The sequence below is a fragment of the Protomyctophum bolini genome, assembly GCF_963924005.1.
Source record: "Protomyctophum bolini genome assembly, chromosome: 8".
NCBI lineage: Eukaryota > Metazoa > Chordata > Actinopteri > Myctophiformes > Myctophidae > Protomyctophum > Protomyctophum bolini.
The window spans coordinates 18602896-18629801 of record NC_137869.1 but is presented as its reverse complement, the minus strand read 5'-3'; the positions used below and the strand labels follow the sequence as shown (position 1 = coordinate 18629801).

The following is a 26906-nucleotide window of genomic DNA, read 5'->3' as shown; positions in this document are numbered from 1 at the left end:
CCCCCCCGTTACATAATGGTACAGTCCTCCTGGATTTGTAGCGGAAGAAGACACGAGACAGAAGGCTGCTGTGGAATGTTATCATTTAACGTACAGTAAATCTCTACATCACCTGCGACTGACGATGCACGATTTTAACGTGCCATTTGGCTGTTAATTTGCTGTGACATAAAGCAAGGTACGATTAAGCTAAATTGTCTTTTCTGTCTGTGTAGCTAACTACCGGTAGCTATGAAGGATCGTCTCTGCCATAGTGTGCCATCTATTCGATTGATTGCGTACGTGTGCCGTTAGCCCGTTATTATGCCATCTTGACAAGGAGTTGGCAGTGGCAGGTGAACTGTGATGGTTATTAAACTGAAACACACACACAGGCACATCTAATGTACGTACTACGTACGCCACAGTCATGCATTCAGACGTTTAAGATGGCTTGATGTAAGAGCTTTATGTCATGTGTCATGTAACTGTGGCCTCGGTGGTTACATGATGCACCCGAATGTGGCTTGACACACAACTGCAGGTCCCCATGAAACAATTGTGGTGATGACCGTGTTATCATTGTGGCTGTTGGTGTGACCAAAAAGTGGTATTTCTTGACCAATGACTATATGTCTTTTCTATCAGCATTATCATGCCGTGGACTGTCTAAAAGACTGTCGGATTTCTTTTATCTATTCTGATATTTGTGTATATACAGACGGAGATCTACACAAATGTCAGAATCAATCAAATAATTATCTTCTTGACAGCCTTGGTCCAAAGCTAGTTGTCTTGATGAGGCTTGTGTATGTTTGTTTTCATTCTCACTAGACCTGCCCAAAAGAGACCTCAGCTATTCTCTCATCCTTCATCCAAGTGGCTGTTCAATGCCTAATACTCCAGAAGGTCAAGGAACACATCTATCTAGGCCGGCTGACCGGGCTGGGCCGCAGAGACCCCCTGACCGAGAAGATGAACGCAGCCTGTTGAGCTCCCTTGCCCGGGACAATGCCAGGCTGAGGCGGGCTTCAAGTGCTGAGCTCCAGCTCCCATGGACCTGCCCTGTCACACACTCCAGAGAGAAGTTCTACACCGTTTGTTCTGATTACGCTCTTCTCAACCAGGCCGCTTCAGTGTACCGTCCTGCTAACGCACCCCAATCTAGTCAGCAGGATGAGGAACCTTCCTATGTGAAGACCCAAAGCTCTACTGACTTCACCCAAGGCCAGCCTGGAGGTGGCGATGTTGCTTTGGACAGGGACTGTGACATGGATGAGGAGTCCTCGAGCAACACAAAACCTATTTTGGCCTGGGAGATCGACACAACAGACTTTGAAACTGTGCTTACTAGAAAAATAAGAACAAGTAAGCCGGAATGATGCTTTAGTACGTAGCAGGGGTTTGTCAGTTATGATTGTGTGTTTTTGTTTGGTGTGTGATAAGATATTTTTGAATGTTGCAGGTCTGCAGGAGATGGTTGTCTTTTTAAATGTGTCAAGAATTAGCCAGACCATTTGCTAATACCTCACAGTTATATAATTCCGGCAGTTATGTCAGCTGTGCAGCATCTTGGTGAGAGCTCAGGGGATAATTACCGCTGTGAATGTTTTATCTCCACTTTGTATGAGCGCATTCAGTTTCAGGTCTTGGCTTTGTGAAACAGTGTTATATTTTAGCGGCTCACCAGCTGGTGATTTTCTTTGATATTTATTGTCTAACAACAATGATCGTCTGCAACAGTGATTACGAACAACGGCTAACGAAAATGTTCCTGTCTGAAGGCAATATGAAGAAATTCGGCTCCAAGAAGATGAAGTCGTCGGACAGATCCAGCTGCAATCTGCAAGACATTCCTTCCCATGCCTCGCTGGAAGACATCAAAGAGCGGAAGGTCCTAGATCTCAGGAGATGGTAATGTGCTCACTGTCTTTGACCTTTGTGAGAACTTGAGAAGCATGTTACTCAATATAAACTTATGTTTTGTTTTTTTCAAGCCCCTGTTATAGTTCATTCTATATACAGTCAAGTTTAAATGTCAGCATAGATAAGGGGTGATATACTGTACTCTTCTCTTCTTACTGTGGAAGACCGCTGTGACCGCTCACTAAAGATGTCCAATCTGTGCTGCGGCAGATGTATACTATTTCAAAGGTCTCCCTTATCAGTTATTTCTTTCTTTTTGGATGGTTTTCTGTTTCAGGTACTGCATCAGCAGGCCACAGTACAAGACGTCTTGCGGTATTTCCTCATTGGTGTCTTGCTGGAACTTCTTGTACAGCACAGTAGGAGCAGGGAGGTGTGTGTGCATTACATATTGAAGTAGCCGGCGTCGCATGATTAAATCAATCGTTGGCTTTGCTTAAACCCTGTATAATTTGTTAGTGAAAATTACATGATGACGTGATATTTTTGCAGAATGTTGCCTATTACGATATGAAATGCCCAGAAGCTCATTATGTTAAGTGTGGAGACAAATCATGTTGAAAAGTAAATCATTACGGTCATTGATTATGAACAATGGATATCATTTTAAACATGGTTTTGGTTTGTATCTTCTCCAGCCTGCCACCCATCTCTCAGGAAGAGGCACTGCACATTTTGGGGTTCCCGCCTCCCTTTGAAGAGATCAAGTTTGGCCCTTTCACCGGCAATGCCACCCTCATGCGGTAATGGCAAATTCTCTCCAGTGTCCACAGTTTACATGATCATTTACAATGATCATGATACCGTAGATGCCACAATTCAAACAATAACATATGCCAAATTGTTCACAGATGGTTCAGGCAGATTAATGACCATTTTAGGGTCCGTGGATGCTCCTACTTTCTGTACAAACCACATGGGAAACACAAGACGGCAGGAGAGACGGGTGAGTTAATCTGCGGTCTCAAGTCAACACAGCAGTTTGTGTTCTTTTAAAAGTGACAAAACAGTCGACTGATAGTCTCAACACACCTTTTTAGCTGAAGGAGCGTTATTGAAGCTGACACAGGGACTGAAGGATGAAACTATGGCATACATTTACCACTGCCAGAATCACTACTTCTGTCCTGTAGGCTTTGAGGCCACTCCACTCAAAGCTGCTAAGGCTTATAGGTAGGATTGTGTAGATCAGCAATTCCCAACGTGTGAGCCTGTCAGGCTGTGAGTTTAATCATTTAATTTAATGCAAGTGTGTGGACCCCCAAATAATTGGTAAAATAATTCTTTAGAGCCTTGAAAAATGTGTTTTCATATTGATACCAATAAATAAGATCTTAAAGTGTACTACGTTAGTTCCCTTGATCCAAGCCAGAACACAATCCATTGATTGATAATTAAAATAAACATGCTCTCAAAAATGCACGCAGCCAGATCAGGTCAGAAGGGTGTGCTGTGAAGTGTGAATAATTTGAAATGGGCCCTGATCCAGGAAAACGTTGGGAACTACTGATGTAGATTTTTATTATTATCAGTGCTTTCTGTGAGAGTATAATATTCCCACTGGTCTCATTGTATGCAGCTGGGTTTAAAGACATTAAAAGATGATGAACAATTCTGTTTTGTGTATAGGGGGCCTCTGCCAACGAATGAAACGGAGCACTGGATTCTTATTGGTGAACCCAGCAGGAAACACCCAGCTATTCACTGTAAAAAGTAAGGCCTTTCCAGACGCAACAGCATTTCGTTGTGATTGTTGAGCTCTTTTTCACATAGCTTTTCTTTTCAGATGGTTGGATATTGTGACTGATCTCAACACGCAAAATCCTGAATTCCTGGATATCCGTCATACGGAGAGAGGAATTCAGTGTCGCAAAACCAAAAAGGTTCTTGTGAATGAATGTTTTTAATGTTTGTGTCTTCTCTTAACCATTTAAACGATATACTTTGTTGTCCAGAATCCCCTGCTTTTTTCCCTTTACACAAAATCCAAACCGAATAACCAATGTACAATCTCAAAAGACGTTGTTTTATGAGCTTGTAGATCGGCTGTTTTCACCAATGTTCGCCTCAGAATATGTATATCAAGTGGTTGTCGGACCCATCGCTTTTATGGGATTATAAGGCACCAAAAACACATTATACAATGTTACGTTCTTGAGCTGACTGAATATTTTGAGCTTCTGTACACTTTCTGACAACTAACCTTACTGATGAATAATCACAACCTCAGGTAGGTGGCAACCTTCACTGCATCATGGCCTTCCAGCGGGTGAACTGGCAGAAGCTTGGTCCCTGGGCTCTCAATTTGGAGAACCTGCGTCACGACTTGCACCATGCGGGTGCGGAGCGAGCCCACGAGGGCACGGATGAGGGTGCCGAGGAAAAGGCCTCTTCCAAGCGTCTGGCCTGCTTGGGACGCTCCCACAACATGGGAGGCCAGAAAGACACTGCCTGGAAGCGTCTGTCCAACACTACAGAGTACAGACAGAGGAGCTCCCCTGAGAGCGACCTTGAAGAAGACCTCACAGACTGAAATAACTAACTTCTGTCTGCTGGTGTATGTAAGTATGTAAACCAAAATAAGAGCTAATGGGTGTTGTTACATGTTACCACCACACCGCAAACATATTATGTTCAGATTATTCCAATCGCATTTCCCTGGGTTTAATCAGGTGTATAATCACAGCTGTTAGTTTGAAGTCACTATAGCAATGCTTTGTGTACATGATTATCATTTTAATAGGGATAGGGAACCAACTGTCGACATTGATACATTTAAAAGGACAACCGCAGTCCATACATTTGTACAGGCATGTCGGTTGTGTTTTGACAATTTGGCTGAAAGTGACTACTGCAGTAGAGTGCTAATATGTAATATAGTTGTGAAAGTGGCAGACTTGTTACGCTTTATGTAATCGAAGGCCTATCCTTGTCCATGGTGAAACTGGTCATCCCTACCAAAAATGACGTTTGTGGGTATTCAAACAAAGTGTGACTGTGAACCACAGAAAAGTTAGGACTGCATGTTTTTCATTCCATGTGTAGAGCCACAATTTCCATTTGAGCCCCTGTGGTGCCATCTGTCTTTTGCTATATGTCTATTATGGCAATGTGTATTTGGTGAATGTGAGTTTTTATTTATTTTATATAAGATTAAAAAAATAAAATTTGGGCCATCAACATCTTCATAACATTTAGTTTCTCTTCCTAGGTCATTGTTTATTGCAGAACTTATGACAAGGACCAGTTTTGGTTTGTGTGGTTCTTTATTGAGACAAGGAACAGATTTCTCACTTCCCATTCCTAATACTGACATAGCTCTGATCCATAGCCTTACTGCTTCTATGATGGACGCACTCCGAGCCCCCCACCACACGTATAAACGGTACTTTTTGGCCAGAAAGGGATTTTTTTTCACCGGAGGAAATATATTCTCTGAGGCAATTCTCTGGGCAATATCGGTAGAGGAGTAACTAATATTTTTTTCCCGGTGGAAACAAAATCCCTTTTTGCTTAGAGTGCTTAAGGAAAGTAGGCTTTCTAATGACACAACCTGCCTTTGTTTTGGTAAGTAGCAAAAACGTTCTTTTTATTTACGCTAAAGAGGAGAGGCTGGTCAGGTGAGCTTTAAAAACGAAAGTATCATAGCCTGAAGTCTGGATTTTCGGTGGTGAGGTGACCACCGCTCGGTGGTGAGCTGACCACCAGAGCTGAAATAAGTAAATAACGTTGATCAGTGATGAGTAAAAACAGAGAAGGTGGTTTGCTCTTCACCGCGGCTCGTGACGTCATGTTGTAGTTCGGTGGTCACACCACCACCGAAAATCCAGACTATGTATGAGCCTTTACTGCAGGGCAAAATGATAGAAACAGTAAGGCTATGGACCAGAGCTAACAGTAAGGCTATGGACCAGAGCTAATCCTGACATTACCTTTAAGGCATTTGTCTGCTCTATAAGGGAGCAAAGACCAGAATATGGCAGGAAAGAGGTACAAGTTTTTTTCTATATAAAGTATTGTGTGTAGTCTATATATTTTCCCCCTATGTACTGTGACCAACGGAAAAACCATGACACCCTGGGATTGATCTCTTTATAATATAATATTCAGAAGGCATAGGCAAGGTGAGAGCATTAAAGCGGCATACCAAAATTATGACACAACACTGATTTGTAATTATTCTTGTTCTATCACACCAATTATGATAGAGGTAAATGGCTTCCTAATAGTTGTTGTCGTAACTTGGCTATGTCAGCTGGACCAATGCAACAGCAGCCCCCTGTTGATGAAATAAGATAAACAAGATCCTACTGAGTGAAAGAGAACGGATCTCAATTTTTGTATGGCTTATTTATACTTAAAAAAAATCACACTCGGGTAAAGTGAGGGACGCTAATATATTAAAGTCTAACTCATGGTGCTATGATTAGGTGATGTACACGTAATGATGTAAAACAAACTGTCAAAACAAACCGCTCTTTATTGTTAATGGGATTTAATGTTTGTTAGGGACAAAACAAACAACTTCACCTCACCTATCAATGCTGCACCTTCCTTCATCCATTCACTGCTTAGTACTTCAATTGCTAATGTGTTCTGTGATGCTGTCCATGACCTGTGTATGAAGACACAATGCACACGCCAAGATAAACATCACATGCCAGTTGCAATACGATTTCATGTTACCTTTGATCTTGATCTTTTCAATTGCACATAAAAATGAGTTAAATACATCAAGCTGGGATCTGGTATAGAGCAATTTCACATCCAACCATTTGTATAGGAATAATAAGTCAATAATACTGTTCTGAGGGCAGTCCAGAGTCTCCAGACTTGTAGTAGCCTGAAAGAGACCTACAGTATGCTTTTCTGGGCATAGAGGGACACAAACTAGCGCTGGAAAGATGCCGACTTCGTGTTGGTTCACCAACCCCATCTCCCCTCCTCCGATCCCCTCCCCAGTAGAACGCAACAGAACAATGACGTCATCAAATTTGGAGCGACGCCCCTCTGCACTGTTTTTGTTTCGTGAAATAGAAGGTTCACTCCCACTCCTATGCCACTTTTCCTGATGGGCTTGCCCAGGCTTTTTTCCCCCCTTTGAAAACCAAACGCCTGCAGTCTCGACGGTAGACTTGTAGGGTGGGTTTGATTGACTGATTGAAATTTGTATTAACAGTTTGTAGAGTACAGTTCGAGGAAAGCTCGGGTCAATACAAGGTCTGCTAAGAGGATTGAAATACCCAGAAAAGCACAATGGCTTGTTTACATTGGGCTGGGGGTTATATATAATGGTGACATGACATCATCAGACTCACTTGCTCTGTGCATCCCACTCTTCTCCGCTGTTGGGGTAGACCACCCAGAAGAGCTCTGGACTGAGAACTGACTTTGCAGAGTCTAGAAGTGGCTTCACTAGAGTTGGTGAACAGCAGTTGACCCCCACTGCAATCAGCTGTTTTGACCTATTGGCAATCTGGACCGCCGCTGCAAAAAGGCTTCCATCTGATATACGAGTCCCATCCTAGAAAGGTTTTTCATATAAATAAATGAATTATTTCTACTGAAATAGTTTTTACTTAATGTTGCTTTATAATAAGAATCCAGAAATTTGTTTTAATGCCCTACATTTTATATATGGGAGCAATATTCATTATTCACCCTCCCCTAAAGTGTACTAGACTAAATATACTGTATGACTACATTAGACAGTGATAACCTTGCAAGAGAAGGAGAGCCAGGCTTTAGAATTGGGGAATTCTCTGAGCAGCTCCACCAATGCCTCTGCCTCTTTTATACTTGGAATTGTCTCCATAGCAATGAGGTCGGCTCCCGCCGCGACTAAACAGCTGATCTGCGGCCGATGCCAGGCTTTAAGCTCCTGGGGAACAGACGAACAGACGTTTGATAAATATATGAGGACTTACTGAATGCTTCCTCCAAATGCATTAAATAGTACTCAGGCTATTCACCAGTACCACTAACCTACTGTAACCATAATGGCAGAGTTCTGATGAGCTGGCCTAATGAGTAGTAATTCTGGTAAGTGATCTTGAAAATACACATTGTGGTAAACATTGTTCCGCTGAGGGCCATTCACGTGAGCCCTTCAACCTGCATTATGGTTAGAAAATGTATTTGAAATGGGACTGCCACTCACCTCAATGCTCATATCCTTTGCATAAACTCCTGTATACTCGGAGCCATTGTGCAAAAATGCCCCGTATGCTCCAACAGAGCCTGCCACCATAGGATACCTTCGATCTTTTAGAATCAAAGTGAAAAGACACCTTATTTATCAGCTATTGATATCATGTCAACATGTTAAACTATTACAATATGAATATACTGCCAACATGATAAAGGCATATTTCTATAGCAGTGGTTCCCAAACCCCCAAATTGACACTAATTAGCCCGCGGACCCCCATTTGAAAATGATATGCCGGGGGCCCCCTTAAGAGGAGATTTTTAGGTCTAGCAGTGATTCTCAACCTGTTTAATTTCAAGGACCCCCAGTTTGACATGCATAAGTCTATGGACCCCCATTTAATGGCATTTCTGGGACCCCATTTTGGGAACCACCGTTTATAGCGCCTTTATACAAAATGTATTACATTCACCCGGACTGCAAAGGTATCTATCTATGCATGGAACCAAACTGCTAATCAGGAATAGGTTCAGTGTCTTGCTCAAGGACATGTCAACACGCACAGAGGAGAAGCCGGGGGTCAAACCAGGAACCTTCCAGGTCCCAAACGGCCGCTCTACCACTATCTCCTATGCAACTGCCGCCACAATGGATGGTTAGCATTGGTTACCTGTTGGATGGTGGTCAGATACAAATTGTTTCACTGCATCTTTGGCCAGATTAACTCCAGACATCAGCAACTTGCTGGCTGAGTCTGAGGTCATGTCCATGTGCTTGATGAATCCCTCGATAGTTGCCTGGTATGTGGCCGTTGTGATGACATCAGCACCATGGAGGAGAAATCTACAGAAATATAATTCAAAATATGGAATGGTGGATAAAGCAGCTTTCATTTGTCAGTGATGTCTTAAATTTGGTTTGTAACTTGATTAACACGCAGGCATTACTCAGGCATGCCTACCTTAAATGAGCATCTCTTATAGCCTGTGGATTGGTGTGCAAAACTCTGGCACTCCACAATGGGTCCCCCTGTGAGAGAGACACACACACACACACACACACACACACACACACACACACACACACACACACATATAGACCGAAAAATAGATGGATATAGTTGTACTAAAATAATAGTATATTTTGTAAGTGATGATGCTCAATGGTCATAGCCTGGCATGGCATTTGCAATTGCATTTGTGTAGTTCCAGTCTACAATGGTCATATCAACACTCAACAGGCAGGGTTGGTAAATGAGGCTTTAGCCTAATTTATACTTTGCCATACAAGCTCACACACTGTGAGCTTGCACACTGTGAGCTTGCAGATTGGCTATTTTCATGGCGGATTAATGGATGAAATAAACTGCAAGGAAGTCTGTCAGACAGATGTGGGCTCTTGCTCTAGTTGCTGTGTATAATTAAATTGCTACAGTTAAAGCACATCAGAAACAGATGGTGAAATCATCCTCAATATTGAAGAGGCATTTAAAGTTGATCTACTAACTAAGGGATGCAAAATGATAATGATAGCAGTGCTTGTTTGTTTGTGTGTCTGTGTAAAGGTGATTGCACACTGGACGCGTATTTCGGAAAACCGATGGAGAAACGTCGCTAAAAATCCGAAAATCGCGCTCGGTGTGTAGGGAGTAGGGACCTTTGTGGTTCACCAGAGGGTGCTAAAGCGCATCAACTGCAGACAGCTGTAAGGCAGACAGGCAGTAGTCACCTTAGAGTATGGTAGTCACCGATGGCAGTAGTCGCATCGGGCGACACCATGGGGCGACACGCGTGAATCTATTTTGCTCGGACGCAAAATAGATTCACGCACAGTCAAGACGGACAGTGTTGGGCGTTACCCCTATAGCTCTGGCCGAGTGGCCGTTACCTATGCTCGGACGCTAAATACGGTAGATTCATGCGGGCGCAACGCAACCGGTGAAAGCCGGACACAAACTAGATTAAAACACTTCTTTATTGAAAACGACGGACTAATACATTGCACAAGCACCCCGTAGGCCCCTCTAACATTCGGGGCATCAGGGTAAGCGACTTGTGTTATTGATTTGTACGTGTTCGGTCCCTAAGGGGGGGCAGATGGTGCCGTTCTCCCCATCAGGGAAATGAACACAGACTCTCGTAAATTGAAAATGTCAGAATCGATCAAATACATCTACTAGAGTCTAAATCTTAGGCTAGTATTGCCCTAGCCTCGGAGACAACAGGCGTTTTGTTTTTGCCCTGGGCCTGGCCATGGCATGGCTGGTACTGTACCGATGCCCCTGGTGGAGGTGCTGCTTCTTGCAATGCAGACCAGTGCTAGATGTGATGTGAAAATTGTGAATAGAGTGGAATGGACAGCAATAGCATTGGTTCTTGTCTCTTTTAACCAAGGAAAGATGAGTCACTTCTTGGATATCACTTTGATGTGCCTGCCTGATACCTCTAAAGTCAGGATATGGTGGTGCCATATTTGCTATCACTTTCATTATGTCATGCTGTGCACTGCAGTGTGCAGAGATTCAGCCAATGTACTACGCCCATATTGGTGACCTATAGTATCGCATGTATGATGTTCGACGCCAGGTGACAGGTTGTCGCTTATTGTCGGACAGGAGTCACAGGACAAGAAAGACAGATACCGGTATGTAGTTTAGTTTAGGACTGATTCCTATATTTCACACTAAGTCATTCCACCATTTTCAACCAAACGTTACATTTCACTTAATTCAAGTCAAGAATCAAGATCACGTACGCATGACAGTCCGTTTCAGGGCTACGACGTACGACAACTATTGGCCCGGAGTCACACAATTCGATAGGACGCCACCTTCGGCGTAACAATTTCAAAAGCTGTCAGTCATTCCCAAGATAGCCTCGGAAACCCAGACGTTTTATTTCTTCCCAAGATGACTTGAATTTCATAAAGACAAGTTACCTCCAGTTTGAGACCCTGCGCTTCAAGCTCTGTTGCAAGACCGCCATCCAAGATAAGAGGAGGCCCCTTCCAGTCAAACGTTAGATCCCCAACGAATGTCATTTTGACAAAGACCTACATCAAACTTTACTCAGAACAAAGGTATGGGAAGAACAAGTTGTAGTGTAAATGATTTAAGCGATTATGAAGTATGAACTGTTAATGATTATCTTCCGATTCTTCCCCTTTGATGAGTTGAGTTCTGAGTTAACTGTTCAGCCCATAATCATAATTATTTTCGCAGATAAGTAAGCCTAGACAAACACGTGAGAATTTGTTGTTTGTGTGGCGGTTGCATTCTGGGTCTGCTGCGTTCAAGTTAAGATAACTCCGTGTACTTTTGTAGGCCTACCAAAATAATGATTGTTGAAAGCATCATAGGTTTAAGAGAGGTGATATTTTGAAATCCTAATTGTAATGTTTCACATTTACATATTAATGAAAAGTGTTGTTTGTTATTTAAAAATATATTACGCATGATAAGAAATCGTCCAAAGATTTGATCAAATTGTTGAATAAAACATTTTTGCATTTGTCATAGAAAATAACGTGTCATAATATAGGTCTCTCTGTAGTGTACAGGCTTTGCATTTAGTTAACTGTAGAAACTGTTTACATGTTACCAAATTCTATGTGGAATAAATTATCTCCCCTTACGGCGTTTAAGTTAACGCACCATCGTTGCTATGGTGACAGCCTGGTTAGCTATAGTAGCAATAGCAAAACACAGGTGCCATCAAGTTATCGAGTATTTTCCATAAATGGTAAGTTTGTTTGAAGATTACTTCAAGCATTCCTTTCAGTGCACATGTTATATTATTGTTGTTTAACCGTTACAATGTAACGCTTGCAGAGGCTTCTTCTTGAAACCTCTGGAACAGATACGTCTGCTAATAATAGAGCTAACGTTAGCCCAGCTATAGCTAATCATTCCTTGACATTTTATTTTTTAATATTTATCAGCATATAGGCTACTATTAGTAAGAACGCTACTAACGTTACTACTAAACGTTACAGTATTAACATTGTTCTGTTAGAAATGATGAGCTACAGAGCTAGAATTTTTGAATGATGAGGCTTCCCTGGACAGTTTTCAACTTTCATCTAAAAAGCTAGGGTTGACATCTTGCTAGCCCCGCAAGCAGAACCCGAATGTAGTAAAGTTTCTGATACTTTAAAATTTCATAAAAGCTTTATGTAGGGTTCCGAGAGGGGCTAACATCTTGCTAGCTCTGGTCCATAGCCTTCATGCTTTCATTGCTTTGATTCTTCCCTGCATTAATCAAAGCATTAGGGCTATGGACCACAGTTAACATCTTGCATTTTTTGAGGATCCACTTGCAACAGTTAATCGAGCTAATCAATATAATTACAAAAAAAAGAATAGAAAGTGATGGGCGCTCTTGTCATCGTACAAATTTAAGTCATATTTGGCGGACATTTGACCTAAATTTCTCCTTTCATTGTCAATGGCAAATATGAGTAGAGTAGAATCAAGTCAACATTCACAGAAGTGCAATGTTAAGGTATTTTTACTTTTACTTTTACTTACTAATTGTACTTTTTACTCCACTATACAACTTTAGTTACTAGTTACTTAACACACTAACCAACGGCTTCAGCCATATATATATATATATATATATATATATATATATATATATATATATATAATCTATATCGGCCATTTGAAAATAGCTGATCTACAAGTTCGATGCGACAGATTGTGAGCATTGTGTTTCAAAAGATTTTTGTATAGATTTCGAACTTGTGAAATGGGACATTCTGCACTTTAACTTTTTGTATTTTTAAGTATATTTTGATGCCAATCATTTTGTACATTTTGAATATAGCACATCTACTTGTAACATAAAGTATATTGCAGTATTGATAACATGCGAGTACTTCTATGTCACTGAATATCTCTCACAGGCGGAACGCTATGCTTTTCTTGCTGAGTGGTTTGACCCCAGTGCATCTCTCTTGCGTCGTTACCAACTTCTGTACTACCCCAAAGATGGCACAGTGGAAATGGTAAGGATTATGAAACCCTAGCTAGCTAATAATGTGTGGCTGATTAGAATGACCAGGCAAAGTTCTTGGGACATCACATTCCATCCCAAGTGGCCAGTTATATTAATTTGTGGAACACTGACTGAACCAATAGTCAAGTCTTGTTTATTTGCATAGCCCTTAATCACAGTTAAAAAGTTCAAAGGGCTTTACAGGCTTACATTTACAAAGGAAACAAAACAATACCCTCTGTCCATTAAGTGGCCTGAAACACGAAAGCAGTTTTTGAGGCGAATAGCTGCCATTGAGCGTTTGTGACCAACAATCACCTGTAGTTGTTAGTTAGTCGTTGGCCACTACCAATGGCCGATCACCTGATTGTGAATGTTCAATCAGTGGCAGACGGCGTCAGTAAGGGAAATCTCTCTTTTTGTCTGTTCAACCTGAGCAAATCAAAGCTGCATGAGAAAAGAAACAAAAGTGAGCAGCAAGCCAGTGACAGATAAAAACACTGTATACAGAAAAGGCTTAGTTTTTGTCTATTGTCTTCCCAATAGTGGTGCGTCGATAATCCCCTCCCAAGCATAAAACTGATTGAATGATGACATTAAAGCACCAGCCAATCTGCAATGCAATTTCGGATAAACTCATACAGCAGCCGTAGTCCTCATTCACACGTACCAAACACCAATCAAGCAATGTTTGGTCGTTTTTTTGGGCCACAATTTACAATTTAGGCATTTAGCAGATGCTCTTAATCCAGAGCGATTTACATTAAGCAAGAACAAAAAGCATGGGAATACATAACATCACATATATAAAATGCATTTATCATGAAACATGCGTAAGCTAAGAACGTAACAGTAGAATATCTATATAATGAAACTATACATATAAACTATACTTATATACTATGCTATACATATGTACTGTGAAGTGCTATATGCAATTATAGTGCTGTCTACATGCAGGGGCGGCGGTGGCTCAGGGGTAGAGTGCCTGGATGGGAACCGCAAGGTTGCCAGTTCGAACCCGGGCTCCCCCAGAGTTACTGTCGAAGTGTTCTTGAGCAAGACACTGAACCCCTAATCCATTTATATAGCGCCTTTATCCAAGGCACATAGATTGTGCATTACGCACAATCTATGTGCCTTGGATAAAGGCGCTATATAAATGCACCATTTACCATTTACATGCCATGCAATAAGTCTGTATCAAATGCAATCTAATCCAGCTTCCCTGCCTTGGCTGATCTGAGTACGTGGGAGGGTTTGTAAGGTTCAATCATGCTTGCAAGATATGGGGGAGCCATACCTTTGGTTGCTTTGAACGCCAGCATCAGAGTTTTGTATTCTGTGCGGGCAGCGACCGGGAGCCAGTGCAGGGAGCGGAGCAGGGGGGAGACATGTGAGAATTTTGGCTGGTTGAAGACCAAGCGAGTTGCGGCATTTTGGATCAGTTGGAGAGGCTTAAGTGCACATGCCGGTAGGGCAGTAAGGAGGGAGTTACAATAGTCAAGTTTTGACAAGACTGTTGTCTGGATTAGGAACTGGGCTGATTCCTGGGTGAGGAACGGTCAAATTCGTCTTATGTTATAGAGTGTGAACCTACAGGATCGAGTGACAGCTGTGATGTCAGTTTTGAACGAGAGCTGACTGTCCAGGACAACACCAAGGTTCCTGGCAGTTGGGACAGACGTTACCAGGGCGTTGTTTACGGAAATAGTAAGCTCCCGCATAGGGCAGGACTTAGCTGGGAAGAAGAGAAGCTCAGTCTTGTCTGGGTTCAGCTTGAGGTGGTTGGAGGACATCCACTGTGAGATGTCATCCAGGCATGCAGTGATGCTGATCAAAAGTGTTTGGTCAAACCATGTGACTTCCATTGGAAAAGCATTGGGGCGGCCATGAAACACAGGCAGAGCACAGCACAGTTGTTCTTTATGTGTGTACGAAGCCTTAGCCTACTTAGTGTCAGCGACAGGTTTTAATTGAATTATTACGCTCAGCTGTAATGTTAGTTCTGACGCAACTCATACATAACTGTATAGTCTACGCCACGGCTTTGCATACGTCCTGATCTGTTTACCAGCATAACAAGGGTCACACCTTAAGTGTGCAAATAGGTCATTTTATTTTCCATTGTAAAATCAACAACAATAAATATGAGAGTGAGTATGTAGTTCAAAATTGCAGGGAGACCAACCCTATGAGATATTTTGCCACTATAGCTGATAAATGGATGGAATTAAATGTTTCACTTTGTTTTGAGCTTTCAGTCTTATCAGACTTCCAGCCCTTCAGGTTAGCTTCTAAATGTAGTCTTACTAGGGATGTGCCTGTTTGATTCACAGTTCGACGTGAAAAACCAGCGGATCTTTTTGAGAAGGACCAAATATGATGACCTACGCCAGGAGGATCTGTTTGTTGGGAATCGGGTGAATGTGTTCTCACGGCAGCTCAGTCTGATTGGATATGGAGACCAATATACAACAAACAAACTTGGCAGCAAAAAAGAAAGGTATGATTCTGTTGGTTGTGTCCACATACACTGTGAAATCCTTAGTGTTATTTAACTCCGAGTGTGCAAATGTAACCAGAATGCATCTGATAATTGTGATCCTTTCAAATTACATGCTCTATATTTAACAGTGACAAATCCAATCCCCACTCTGACATTATTTGGTGATGATTTAAAGAAAAAAATCCTGCTGCATGTAGGTTCAAATAATTGCGTTCTAATTTAGTCTCCATTTCTACTGTTCTATGTGTCCCTGTAAATTACCCCATGGAGTAAACGTTGTTGTTATAACTTGGGGTAACACCGCCTCAGTTAATATAATTTGAAAACGGTTTTTAGTTTTCATTTCAGAGATTATACAAATGGTAATGATCTAAGGATTGTTGTGCATTGTAATATTTGTTAACTAAAAGTTAGCAATACGATAAGAAAGATAAGACATTTATTGATCACATAAGGGAAATTCAATCAACAAAGGCAGTGATCAATTGAAGCTGAGAAGAAAAAGTGCAGTATAATCTAATAATAATAATCTTAATAATATAACTTAATGAACTATGATTTATTAATCATTTCATATAATAAAGATATGATAAAGTTTGAGTATAATAGGTATGGTTAATAATGGTTGTTTTTCATCATCACCTCAATAGCCCAGGTTTATGACCCGGTAGATCAAAAAGAGGTTGTTGTACACTCTTCTTAAAGTTACAAAATGTTACTGTGTACATCAGGGGTGGGCATGTACAAATTTGGTTCCAAAGTAACAGTTTACAGTGTAGTTTAACGTGACAATTTCTCGTTGTGGTTGTTTGGTTTATCACTCGCTGGCTAGCTGTCCCCGGAGCCAGTAATTTGTTGTCTGATCACTGATCAAAATAGTCAAATAATACACTGTAGCTCCACAGGCCTCTGCCGTGAAAATAACAAGCACCTCTGTCTGTCTGTAGCCTGCTTACACTCAGTCCCTACACTCAATCCCTTCACAGTGTCACAGGTTTTCGTCAGTCTTAGATTTCTTTTTCTTCCGTTGTGTATGTTCTCATCTCCTCTGCCTATAATTTCTCACCCCAGAACTCTCGCTATGCTCAAACCGGATGCAGTTGCCAAGATGGGAAACATCCTTGAGATGATATATGCCGCGAACTTGATCGTGACCAAAGCCAAAATGGTCAGGCTGACTGGGTAAGCCTGCTTGGGGTGCGTGTGTGCGTCCATGCATGTTTGTATTTGAGTCCCTCCCTGGCCAACAATTCCCTGTCACTGTCATTAACAGACTGAATTGTATGTCCAGAAGAGGGAGGTATTTCAAAGCTTCCCGGTGCCGGAGCTCTCCCATTTGCAGGCAGACAGTGCAGCTTCCTCATGTCTGGAACATATGGCATGCCAATGGGCAGAAGGCACTGGAATTTCACTAATTACCTACATTTGGTCTTCAAGCAGAAGAGCAAATGCATCCTGCCATGAAATTATATTATATCCATTCCTGTTAAAGCTGGACCCCTTACACCCACGGGTCTGTACTTGGTCCTGTCCTTTTTTCACCCCATTCTATTTTTGGCAAAGAGATGGGTATAGGCCCTATATTAGTGTAATTAGTGCAATTTCTATTGTTTTGTTATTTCCATAAAAAAGAAAGGGACAAAGTGGAAGAGGGAGATCAATCAATAAGAAACAAACAATGATTTACATTTTACAGTTACATTTACACTGAGGACTTTACTGTGCACCAACCTCCACGTGCACACTCATACACACAGACATTTCATTGTCATGTTTCTGTAGCACAGATGCCCATCGTACTACCACTTTTCTTGACAATGAAGATACATGTTGGAGCAAAATGTAAACAAGCGGATCCGATTACCAGTATAATTTAGTTTTTACGTTTCTTCCGGTGGCATCGGGGGCAGACGAATCGATACAGCTTTCTTCTTTGTGGGCCATCACATCAATTATACATGGGATGTGGATTTGCCACAGGGGAGATTATTTTATAGCAAACAACGATGATAACATAAAATATGATGTGTCCTCTGTCCTGTCCTGGTCAGATGTTGATGTAGCGGCTAGTGCCATTGCTATTCTGTTGCAGATACGAGACTTGGGTACAAGCACATCTTTCAGTGTATTTATTTCATGCCAAATACTCATGTGACCAGAGGTGCAATGCCAGCACAGGTTAAAGGAGAAAAGGGCTGCAGTGTAAGGTCTTTACACACCGGGAGCGTGGCGAATAAACAATCCGAAAATGCATCAGTGTAAATAGTATTCATATATTTGATGCCTTTATTTGGGGTGAACAATCAGACTTGTTTTGATTAAGAATCACTCTACTTTATCGCAGCATAATCTTGGTGTTCTCTGTGGATGTTCTCAAGGCACAAAAATATATAATATATGATTTTACACACACACACACACACACACACACACACACACACACACACACACACACACACAACACTCCCAGGGCTGTTTGTGTGTGGATGTGGTTGTTCCCTGTGCATGTTGGTCATTAACATTAGAGGATCAACAGAGGTCAGGCACATCCGCATACCATTTAAGGGCAGGTGCTGTACTTCAAATGACAAATCATACACTGTAGCTCCCTTTTTGGAGACTTTATTTTGGTACCAGTACCTGTGTGAGCTGAGCAACTGTGAAGACTCTTTCTCTGCCTTGGACATGAAAACAAAGCACCTCATGAGAGCAAAGGCTGCATAATGCATGGTTAATTTCCTGTCCACCACCAGTCCCTGGAGGGAATACCTTCAGGGAGCAGACATTCATGGCATTTATGGGAAAGGCACGGATACGTTTCTGTCTTTGCCTTGCCGTGTCTTCCAAGCACCCTCGCTCCCTTTTGCAGAGACAGACTACTTCGCTTCGGTAGACAGTTACGAGAACGCGAAGCATACTGGCTTGACAGGTGTTAATCCATCATGAGAAATGCAGCTGATTGGTGACGCCTGGACACATTTTCGTTATGGTTGTGGTTCAGATGTGCATAAGATCAATCAGTTGATAACAACGTGGTTTTGAAGGCAGCTCTTTAAACATAATTACAAATCAGAATCATTCTAAAGATGTAATGGATTGCGAACTGCCTGAGGCTCTAGGATAAGTACACACACACACACACACACACACAGATGCACAAAGACAACTGTACACAATGTATTGTACATTCATGTTCTTGTAGGGGCCTCCGAGTGGCACAGGGTGGAAGTTCTGCCCACCAATGTGCTTAGAATCACACTTGGCCATGTTCACAGGGAAGCTGGGCAGGGAGGGTGATCATTGTCGCTGCACTAGGCACTCTTATTGATCATATTCACACGCCGGCCATTAAGTTAATGAATTTAAAATCCAACATGGCTGCCGTGTGAATATGGTCCATGGGTTGGTGGGGGCGCCTGCAAGGAATTGTGTGTTCCTTTCCATGCCTGAAAAGAAGTGACTGGTGAATGGTGATGTCACTTATCGTAGGAGATTCCTGGTTGTCTGCCACCATCTCCAAGGCCATCCAGAAGGGGTCAGCAGTCAGCACTGACGGGGACATATTACATGGGGACTAAATGGAGAAAATATAAACAACATTAAAAATGAAATGTTCCTGTAGAAGGTTACGTAGACTAGTGAAGTTACAAATGAACAAAGTTACAATGTATACCAGCTAATTAGTATCTTTTGTTCACCTTTCTAGCAATTAGAACCTGCCAAAAATGTCAAGTATAACTATACTACTAGTACTAACTATAGTATTGGTGAATACCAATGACCATGGCTTGTTGATACTAACGACGCATAGGATCTATGCATCCCTCCCACAGTTGGGCTATTCCTTAGAGTTAACATTGAATATCTGATCTGTCTTGGACACTCATTAACCCCAAGTTTATGGTTTCCCTTACAGGGGGCAAGCAGCAGACTTTTATATGGAACACCAGTCAAAGCCTTTCTTCAAGTGAGTTCCTGTGTGAATGATTTACCAGGCAGGAGCTGGTGGGAGCTAGCAGAGGAGGTTTCATCATTAGCGTAACCTCTGATAGTCCTCCCAGTGACATTGCCCTGATGTTTGACCAGATGTGACATAGTAGCTGAAACAGTGTGTGCATGCGTGCATGCGCGTGTCTATGAGAGTTGCATCTGAATCAAAAGGTTATTCACTGGGTGACGAATTTTGCAGTAACCTGGTGCAGCATGTGTCCTCGGGCCCGGTGGTTGCCATGGAACTCATGGGCGAGGAGGCCATATCAGTCTGGAGGAAGCTGCTGGGACCAAGCGAATCGTCTATCGCGCGGGGGGAAGCTCAGGAGAGCATCCGTGCTCAGTTCGGAGCAGATGGTGTCCAAAACGCGGCACACGGCTCTGACTCAGTCACTGCAGCAGCAAGAGTGAGACATGTTATATTAATGCCTGATTTATACTCAGACACGCATCATGTCATGCACCGGAAATAGCATATGCAGATTTCCTTGTTTCTGTGCATGACATTTGGCATGGTATAAATAACTTTTAGAATGTTTTCGACACATGCCCTCCTTCTGCACAGCTCACATTTACAAAGATGTATATAATATGTATTCACTGTTATTGATTTTTTTTCTTTTTAGGAACTTGAGTTTTTCTTTCCATCCACTATGGGTCACGGCCTCTCAAATACAGCCAACTTTACAGACTGCACGTGCTGCATCATTAAACCACACGCCATATCTGAAGGTACCGTATGGAACATATTCTTAGTAGTCTCAATTATCAACACAATAATGTCATATTGTGATGATATAACTTTTTCAAAAATATTCAAAACTAGCTAAGATGTGATGTACTCTGTGACGTGATGTGAGCTTGTAGATGGGTTATTTTCACTATTTATGAAAAATATATAAAATGGGGCTCAAATGGGGTGCAGGTCTTTTTTCCGACAGCATATTGATCCGAAACCTCAATCCTAACCTAACCCTAACCGCAAGCATGGGAGGAGCGCATGTCGGACCATCGCTTTTTCGCATCGCAGCGAATGTCCCCCCGTTGCGGATCGGATCGTTGCCCCGTCGGCTAGAATGCTGTCGGAAAAAAGGCCGCCTCCCGCTCAAATGATTTAAAGCCATAAAGAGACTAACATGTATGTCATATCACAATATAAAGATAACCAAAATCCCAGACGACATCTAGTCTCATTTCACGATATTTATATAATATTGATGTATTGCCCAGCCATTCCAGCACCACACACGTTGGTTAATTACTCCAATATATGCGTATGTACAAGTCTCACAAGCCAGATAGTTGTTGTATAAGAACGTCTGCTCAGCCGTAGCTCTTGCATAACACCCATAGCACCCCCTTCTTCTCCATGCCTGTTAATGAGTTTGCGTCACACAAAGCCACTGCATTGTAAACCAACCTTGCTTTTGGATTTTTCCAAATCCCTGCTCTGATCCCCATGCGCGGTGTGCATGCCATCCGGGCTCTGACCTGTGAAATGTTCGGTTATCCGGACAAAGCTGGAGGAGACTCTCCAAAGTGGTGACTGTGTGGAGGGACCCGGTTAATTCCAGCAGCTCTGACTCGACAGAGCTCCCCTAAAGTTGTCATGGATTCTATGTAGAGAATCCCCTTCATTTCATCTGGTGTTTTTGTGGTTCATTTGTTTCTGGATGGGTCTCCTCTACATAGTAGGTTTTGGGTGAAACTGGTGCGTGTCTTCGTCAGGCTTGTGGCTGCTGTGGTGTGTTCGCCTGTAGAAAAGGCATCCGATCTGCACTTTGTTTACTTTTGATTCTCCATGGATGTGTCTGTTTTTCATGCACACACACACACCGGCACGGTATTGTGCAACTGTCTCACTTTCTCATAGCAACAACTCACTGCCAAGATAAATTCTAGAGCAGATTGGGAACTGAGATGACATTCGGTTTGTCATGCACGTTGTGAATTCAGCAATATTCAGCCAACAGCTTGTAAGCAGCTGGAACTGCAGGCGGGCATTTAGCACGAGGAAACCCCGTGCAGCTGGAGTTTAAGATTAAGCGCTCGTTTGCACTTCTGCATTTGACCACCAACTGTTGGTTGTCAAATGCGGAAGTAGAGCGTTCTTGCGGTTGCTTCAAAACGCCACTGAGCAACTTCCATTGAAATGAATGGCGGGGGGCGGGGCTGTCGCTCCCGGTCCGCTCTCTATCCTTTATAACTCTGTGGATGGAGCTTGTTAAATTTTTATTTGTTAATCAGCAGTTGAGCACCATATTGAGCCGGATTATCGAGCCAGGCTTTTATCGAGATCACTATTGAGCTTTTTCTATTATCTTGAAGGAAGACGTGAGGCGACAATTTGAACTTGGCCAGTTGTGAGTGACACAACGAACTGTGAGTTTGTGGCTGACCATCATCATCATAGGCGTCCGTCCGTCACTGACGATGGATTTGGCCTGAGTGGTCAGGTTTGAACAGCGGGGCTGAACACTCTGGAGGGTCTCTAGTGCAGTTGGCGCAGACAAATGGAGTGGGGGCTGCTTATGCAGTTCCCTAGGCTCTTCATGTATCTTTCTTTTTATAAACGATTTAACTCTTTATATAACTAATACATTTATTTAACCCAAAAAAATATGACTTGCGCTACATTTTAATAGTGCCTTCAAATACAGTACATTTCTAACAGACGGAAGGCAATTGAACCTTTTACTGAAGTAACCGTTAACTGGTTAATGTTTCTACCGTCACTTTAAAAGCGTAATCTTGTTTACCCCATCAGCACTGGTTGGCAGGTATCAATACACTTTTATGTTTGTGCCAGTGTGAGTGATTTGATTTCTTTCTTTCTTCTGTCCTCCTGTCTTGATTGTTGATTGAGGACATCATGGGCCGCTATGCTCGATAACCGGTTTGATAAGCCTAAAGCTTATTGATATACCAATACATTTGTTATTGACTTTGTTCAGGTATCGCGTGAGTTCCATCCCTAATGAGGTAGTCAATAGTCATTAGAGATCCTAGGAGACATCCATCCTGCTAATGGGCTGTTATGAGATTATGGTTTACTAATGTCATCCAATTGTTTCAGTGTAATCTAATATTTACAGGTCCATTAGTAAAGCTATCTAAAGTATGGACATGCTCTGTTTTCATCAGTGAGTCATTTCCAGTAACAACTTAACCAAATCAACCCTAGTGTCCTTATTCTGGGACAATCAATCTGGGAAAATAGCCGCTCACCAGCTCACAACATGTGAGCTTGTAGATTGGCTATTTTGGCAGATATTCGAAGTAGTAGGAGACGTATCGACCCTTAGGAACCCGGGTCAAAAAGATATAGTTAACTAGTAACTATTATCATGCCGTGTGTTCTTTTTATCATAAAGTGCTAGCAGGACCCTTAGGGCATTTGAGAAAAACATTAGTACAATTTACAGTATAAGTGGCCAAATCTATTTCTATGTTTGCTTTATGAACTCTATCTGATACAGATACAAATGCAGTGAATGGTCTATCTATGGAATAAACTACAGGAGTGACTAATAATTAATAATTAATTATTTCATGCTAATAAGCCACTCTGATACACAGTTATATTTTATACTTTATAGGTATTATCCACCAGTAAGACGCCCTGAGGTCGCGTGCACACATCCACCTGGGTGACGGCAGACTGCTGGGCGAGCGCTGGCGCTTTGGCATGGGGGGTCAGATCAACATGGAATGAATTCTGTACTGGCGCTGGAGCGTGTACATCAATGTATGTTAGCGGACATTTTACATTGCTACATAAGGTACATAAGGTGGTCCCTTATTGGCCAAGCGCTCCCACCAACATGTAATTAGTTAGCCGATTTGCTCGTTTACATATGACGTACATTTTCCCTTCAATGTTTAATTTGCGTCATATTTAGCGGAATTTATCCCGTCATCGTCAATGGCAAAAGTTGAGACGGGCGGGGACAAAATTTAGCGGACATTTCATTTGACCGGAATTCTCTTACCATGGTCAATGGCAAATCTTAAGACCCGTGGGAACAAAAGCTGTTTATAGAAGGGGCTAGCGCCCCTTAAAGATATAGATGCCTCATTGGCCGCTGCAGTTCGTTGGAGCGACCTGTCTGCAACGGGAGCAGGAAATCAAGCGAAATCTTGAAGGCACGCACCTGATTGGCCCCTTCTGTTCTTCCGCTTGCTTTGCAAGGAATCTCGCATCGCTATCGCCTCCCGTTGCCTCCATGTTGCCTTCCGTTGAGATACAGACGCCCCAGAGCCGGAAGAGGCATCTACCCATATGTCTATGGTCAGATGTAGAGTTGCTGGCCAATATTGATGTTCAGGATATCCATCCCTGATGATGTCACGTTATGTCACGAGGCATGACCATATATGGAGGCGTGGCGTGACGGACGGACTGACTGACTGACGGGAAATGCACGTTTTCATAGTAAATGGGACTTGCAGTCGCAATATAATATACATAATAAAACATGTACTGTTCTACGGTTTTACTTTTAACAGTTTGACTGCGAGATTAAATAATCGTGAGCTCCATCTCCCTGCCTAGTTTTCACTAACCTTTGAAGTACCACCGCGCCGACATCATCGTTCCCTTTCATGATATTCCACCTTAAAATGGTGTAATCGCTTGTCGTAGTGTTCAACACATTCCAATGGCGGCACACCATCGCCGCCATTGGAATGCATTGGGCCTCAATTTCCCAGAACCCTTTGCATGTCAGTGCGACGGATGTTTTTTCTGATGACGTCCCCCATCCCACTCTGGCCGATGAAAACCCAGTCTTAAAACGTATTAAAAAAAGCGGATTAAACAATGAAAACGTAACGCATGTAACTCGTTATTGGGAGGGAAGGTTTTCTACATCAATTTACTTGTGTAACTCGTGAATGGGGGGGGGAATTAATTCAATTTATAGGCATTTACTTCTGAGTTCTGCAGGCTCTCCTCTCAAGATATGGACTTGATTAGCCATTATTTTGTCATCATATGATGGACCCTTTCGTTATCCTAATCTGTTTACAAAGGTAACTGTGCAGCACTTATTATTGAATGGGGTTACAGGAAAGATGTCAGTTTATCTCTTGATTACTTCCGTCACTGGTGTCAGTGTCTCATTGAAATTAAAAGTACTCTTAAGTGAAGATGTCTCGATGTAATGATGACGAGTCACTAATTAGTACTTCATTTCACTGTCATCTGTCAAGACACCTTTGGTCTGAGTCATCAGTACACCAATCTGAAAGGCCCAGTTAATTAACAAACACAAACTGTGTCCATCAATCGGGATGAAGGGCGTTGTAGAGAAAATATCACTTTGATTTGCCCCTAGCGTTAATTGTGTCTCTAGCCGCGGCCATCCTGAATGCACAACCGATCACAGGAGGAGTCATGACTGAAATTGCACCCAGTCATGACTGGAATAGAGAAGCATCTGTTGCCAGGCACCCAGAGCTGCATCGCCTAGCAACAGTACCAGCTGCTTTTGGGAGCCGTGGCGACTTCCACGTCCTAGCGGGCAGATGGGTGCAGCCTTGGCTTGGGGGGAAGGTCACAGAGGACATGCGGAGTCGGGACTAACCCAGACATATACATTGTATTACATTGTTACAATGACAGATTAGTCAGTTATGAGAGATTTAAGTGTCATGCCACCTTGTGGCCCATCCCTCATGGGATTATATGACACCTTTTCACACAAGTTACAATAAACAGTTATACACTTAGTTCTTTACTGATGATCACATACTACTGATCGCATACAACATATACAAATACAACAAATAAAAACAAAACCCCGTAACTAGCATACATATCCCTTACTGGCTGTACAAATAAACGGTTAATAAATTATGCATCATTCATATCCATCATATTAACGCTTCTCTAACCACAGGACAACCAAAGGACAATACAACACAAAATGATACTCTATTTCATTGAGATCACACATTTGGCAGATTCGATCTTCTTCATCTATCCCAACATAACGACCCGTTTCAATATAAAGTGGCAATATACCTCCTCTAATCTGGGCACAAAGTGATCTTTTTTTCTTTGGCAGATTAAATAAAACATAGTTTTCAGTATAATGGTCATGTTTGATTTCCTTATATGTACGTAATTTTGGTTTGCTACAGATCTCTTCTGTCCGAGTACGTTTGACCTACTAATACATTTATCATGCAGTCACCAGAAAAAAGGACCGCCCCCTTCCTATACGGGTTTGTATAGGAAGGGGGTGGGGCAGCTAAAATGAATATCAAATAACTAAATACTGAAAGTGAAATATCCCTTTAACTGACAAGATTTGTGTGTGTACAAATCTTGTTAGTTGTCAGAGCTTAGGAGGCTGACACACTCTGTTGGTTTTGTATACCTACAAAAGACTAACCTTGACACCCTGTACAGGGACAATGTATCCTCTACGTTTGTAAGGTAATCTCATTGTACTTTGTTCAAAGGAGACGTTCAAGGGCAGGCTGAGAATGCCTCCACAAAATGGCTGACACTGATCAAAGTCTTTGCAGGCAACTGCTATACTGTAATAAAAAAACGTTAACATATAAACCAGTAGGCGTTTAGAGACTATCATGTTCATACTGTAATCACGGCTTTCTATGAACAAACTCAAACACAAATGTGCAGATTGTCCTGAAACTTGATGGGAGTTATCAGTAGTTTGTTCAGAGGAGACGATAAATGTTTGGGTTGAGGTCAAGGTTACAATCACGGTCAAACTCAAGAATGGGTGGTGGGGTTTTCTTGACACTTGGTGCTAATCTCCAGTAGGCTGCCCTGAAGATATGACGAGATCAGTTTAGTATTGATCTCAAATGGATAGATTGGTTGGTGGATGGTGGTGTGGTTTACATCCGCAGGTGCATTGTTATTAGTATTGTGTGAAACCCATTGTCTGTGAAAGTAATGGATCTTGGCCTACAGTGCCTATTTAAAGGGATATTTCAAAACCAAATGTATTTTGTTTTGAGTCGTTTAAATATCTACTCAGGCTTTTGTGAGCGCCCCAGACAGTTTTTAAAGTTGCTTGATTCAGTATTTAGATATTTGATATACATTTAATCAGATACAATACATAAACCCGTTGTAACTTCAAACTTCATTTTAACCTGTGAGGGGCCGTGTTTTTTTTTTTCTTTCATTAACACTATATGTTAGCCATGCGTTGGAATAAATTGAGAGGTGATAGTACTAGACAGCTTTATGAACACATTTGTGAAGAACACTAAATCATTTATTTTGCAGATCAGTCACAAATTTGGCTAACTTTCCCTAACTAATTCCCTGAGTTCTCTCATACTCTCTTCCTTCATTGCCTTGAGAG

The 26906-nt window shown here is 42.0% G+C and overlaps 3 protein-coding genes across 5 annotated transcripts in view; 2 read left to right on the top strand and 1 right to left on the bottom strand.

The window, feature by feature from the left end:
- The first annotated feature begins 47 nt into the window (after positions 1-47).
- Positions 48-5085, top strand: LOC308320480 (basic immunoglobulin-like variable motif-containing protein). Its single transcript, XM_080770913.1, has 10 exons — positions 48-178; positions 814-1347; positions 1764-1893; positions 2183-2278; positions 2544-2648; positions 2757-2851; positions 2946-3078; positions 3535-3618; positions 3692-3788; positions 4136-5085. The coding sequence occupies exons 2-10, from the start codon at positions 870-872 to the stop codon at positions 4436-4438; spliced, it is 1521 nt and encodes a 506-aa protein (XP_080627039.1). The 5' UTR covers positions 48-178; positions 814-869; the 3' UTR covers positions 4439-5085.
- A 146-nt stretch (positions 5086-5231) lies between these two features.
- LOC308320486 (homocysteine S-methyltransferase YbgG) lies at positions 5232-11276 on the bottom strand. 2 transcript variants are annotated; one of them, XM_080770920.1, is made up of 8 exons: positions 10993-11276; positions 9017-9084; positions 8726-8898; positions 8066-8169; positions 7625-7786; positions 7224-7429; positions 6441-6520; positions 5232-6184 (listed from the first exon to the last, which is right to left on the bottom strand). In XM_080770920.1, the coding sequence occupies exons 1-8, from the start codon at positions 11092-11094 to the stop codon at positions 6105-6107; spliced, it is 975 nt and encodes a 324-aa protein (XP_080627046.1). In that variant the 5' UTR covers positions 11095-11276; the 3' UTR covers positions 5232-6104. The 2 variants fall into 2 exon arrangements, with proteins under 2 accessions (XP_080627046.1, XP_080627047.1); XM_080770921.1 differs by lacking the exon at positions 7625-7786.
- nme7 (NME/NM23 family member 7) overlaps positions 10995-26906 on the top strand; it is a 31203-nt gene continuing 15291 nt past the window's right edge. The window contains exons 1-7 of one of the 2 annotated variants that reach the window (XM_080770919.1): positions 10995-11133; positions 12964-13065; positions 15395-15561; positions 16636-16746; positions 19481-19531; positions 19754-19961; positions 20181-20286. In XM_080770919.1, coding sequence (XP_080627045.1) covers positions 13063-13065; positions 15395-15561; positions 16636-16746; positions 19481-19531; positions 19754-19961; positions 20181-20286 — 646 coding nt within the window. In that variant the 5' untranslated portion in view covers positions 10995-11133; positions 12964-13062. Of the gene's footprint in view, positions 11134-11710; positions 11796-12963; positions 13066-15394; positions 15562-16635; positions 16747-19480; positions 19532-19753; positions 19962-20180; positions 20287-26906 lie in introns of those variants that run through there. The other variant, XM_080770918.1, reaches the window with a different exon arrangement.

Excerpts from the sequence above, each read along its gene's own strand:
- LOC308320480 (XM_080770913.1), top strand. The coding sequence starts at position 870 with ATGCCTAATACTCCAGAAGGTCAAGGAACACATCTATCTAGGCCGGCT. Across the intron at positions 2,279-2,543 it reads AGCACAGTAGGAGCAGGGAG|CCTGCCACCCATCTCTCAGG; the intron begins GTGTGTGTGCAT and ends TATCTTCTCCAG. Across the intron at positions 3,789-4,135 it reads AGTGTCGCAAAACCAAAAAG|GTAGGTGGCAACCTTCACTG; the intron begins GTTCTTGTGAAT and ends TCACAACCTCAG.
- LOC308320486 (XM_080770920.1), bottom strand. The coding sequence starts at position 11,094 with ATGACATTCGTTGGGGATCTAACGTTTGACTGGAAGGGGCCTCCTCTT. Across the intron at positions 8,170-8,725 it reads ATCTGACCACCATCCAACAG|ATCGAAGGTATCCTATGGTG; the intron begins GTAACCAATGCT and ends TGATTCTAAAAG. Across the intron at positions 6,185-6,440 it reads GGAAGGTGCAGCATTGATAG|GGGGCTGCTGTTGCATTGGT; the intron begins GTGAGGTGAAGT and ends TTTCATCAACAG.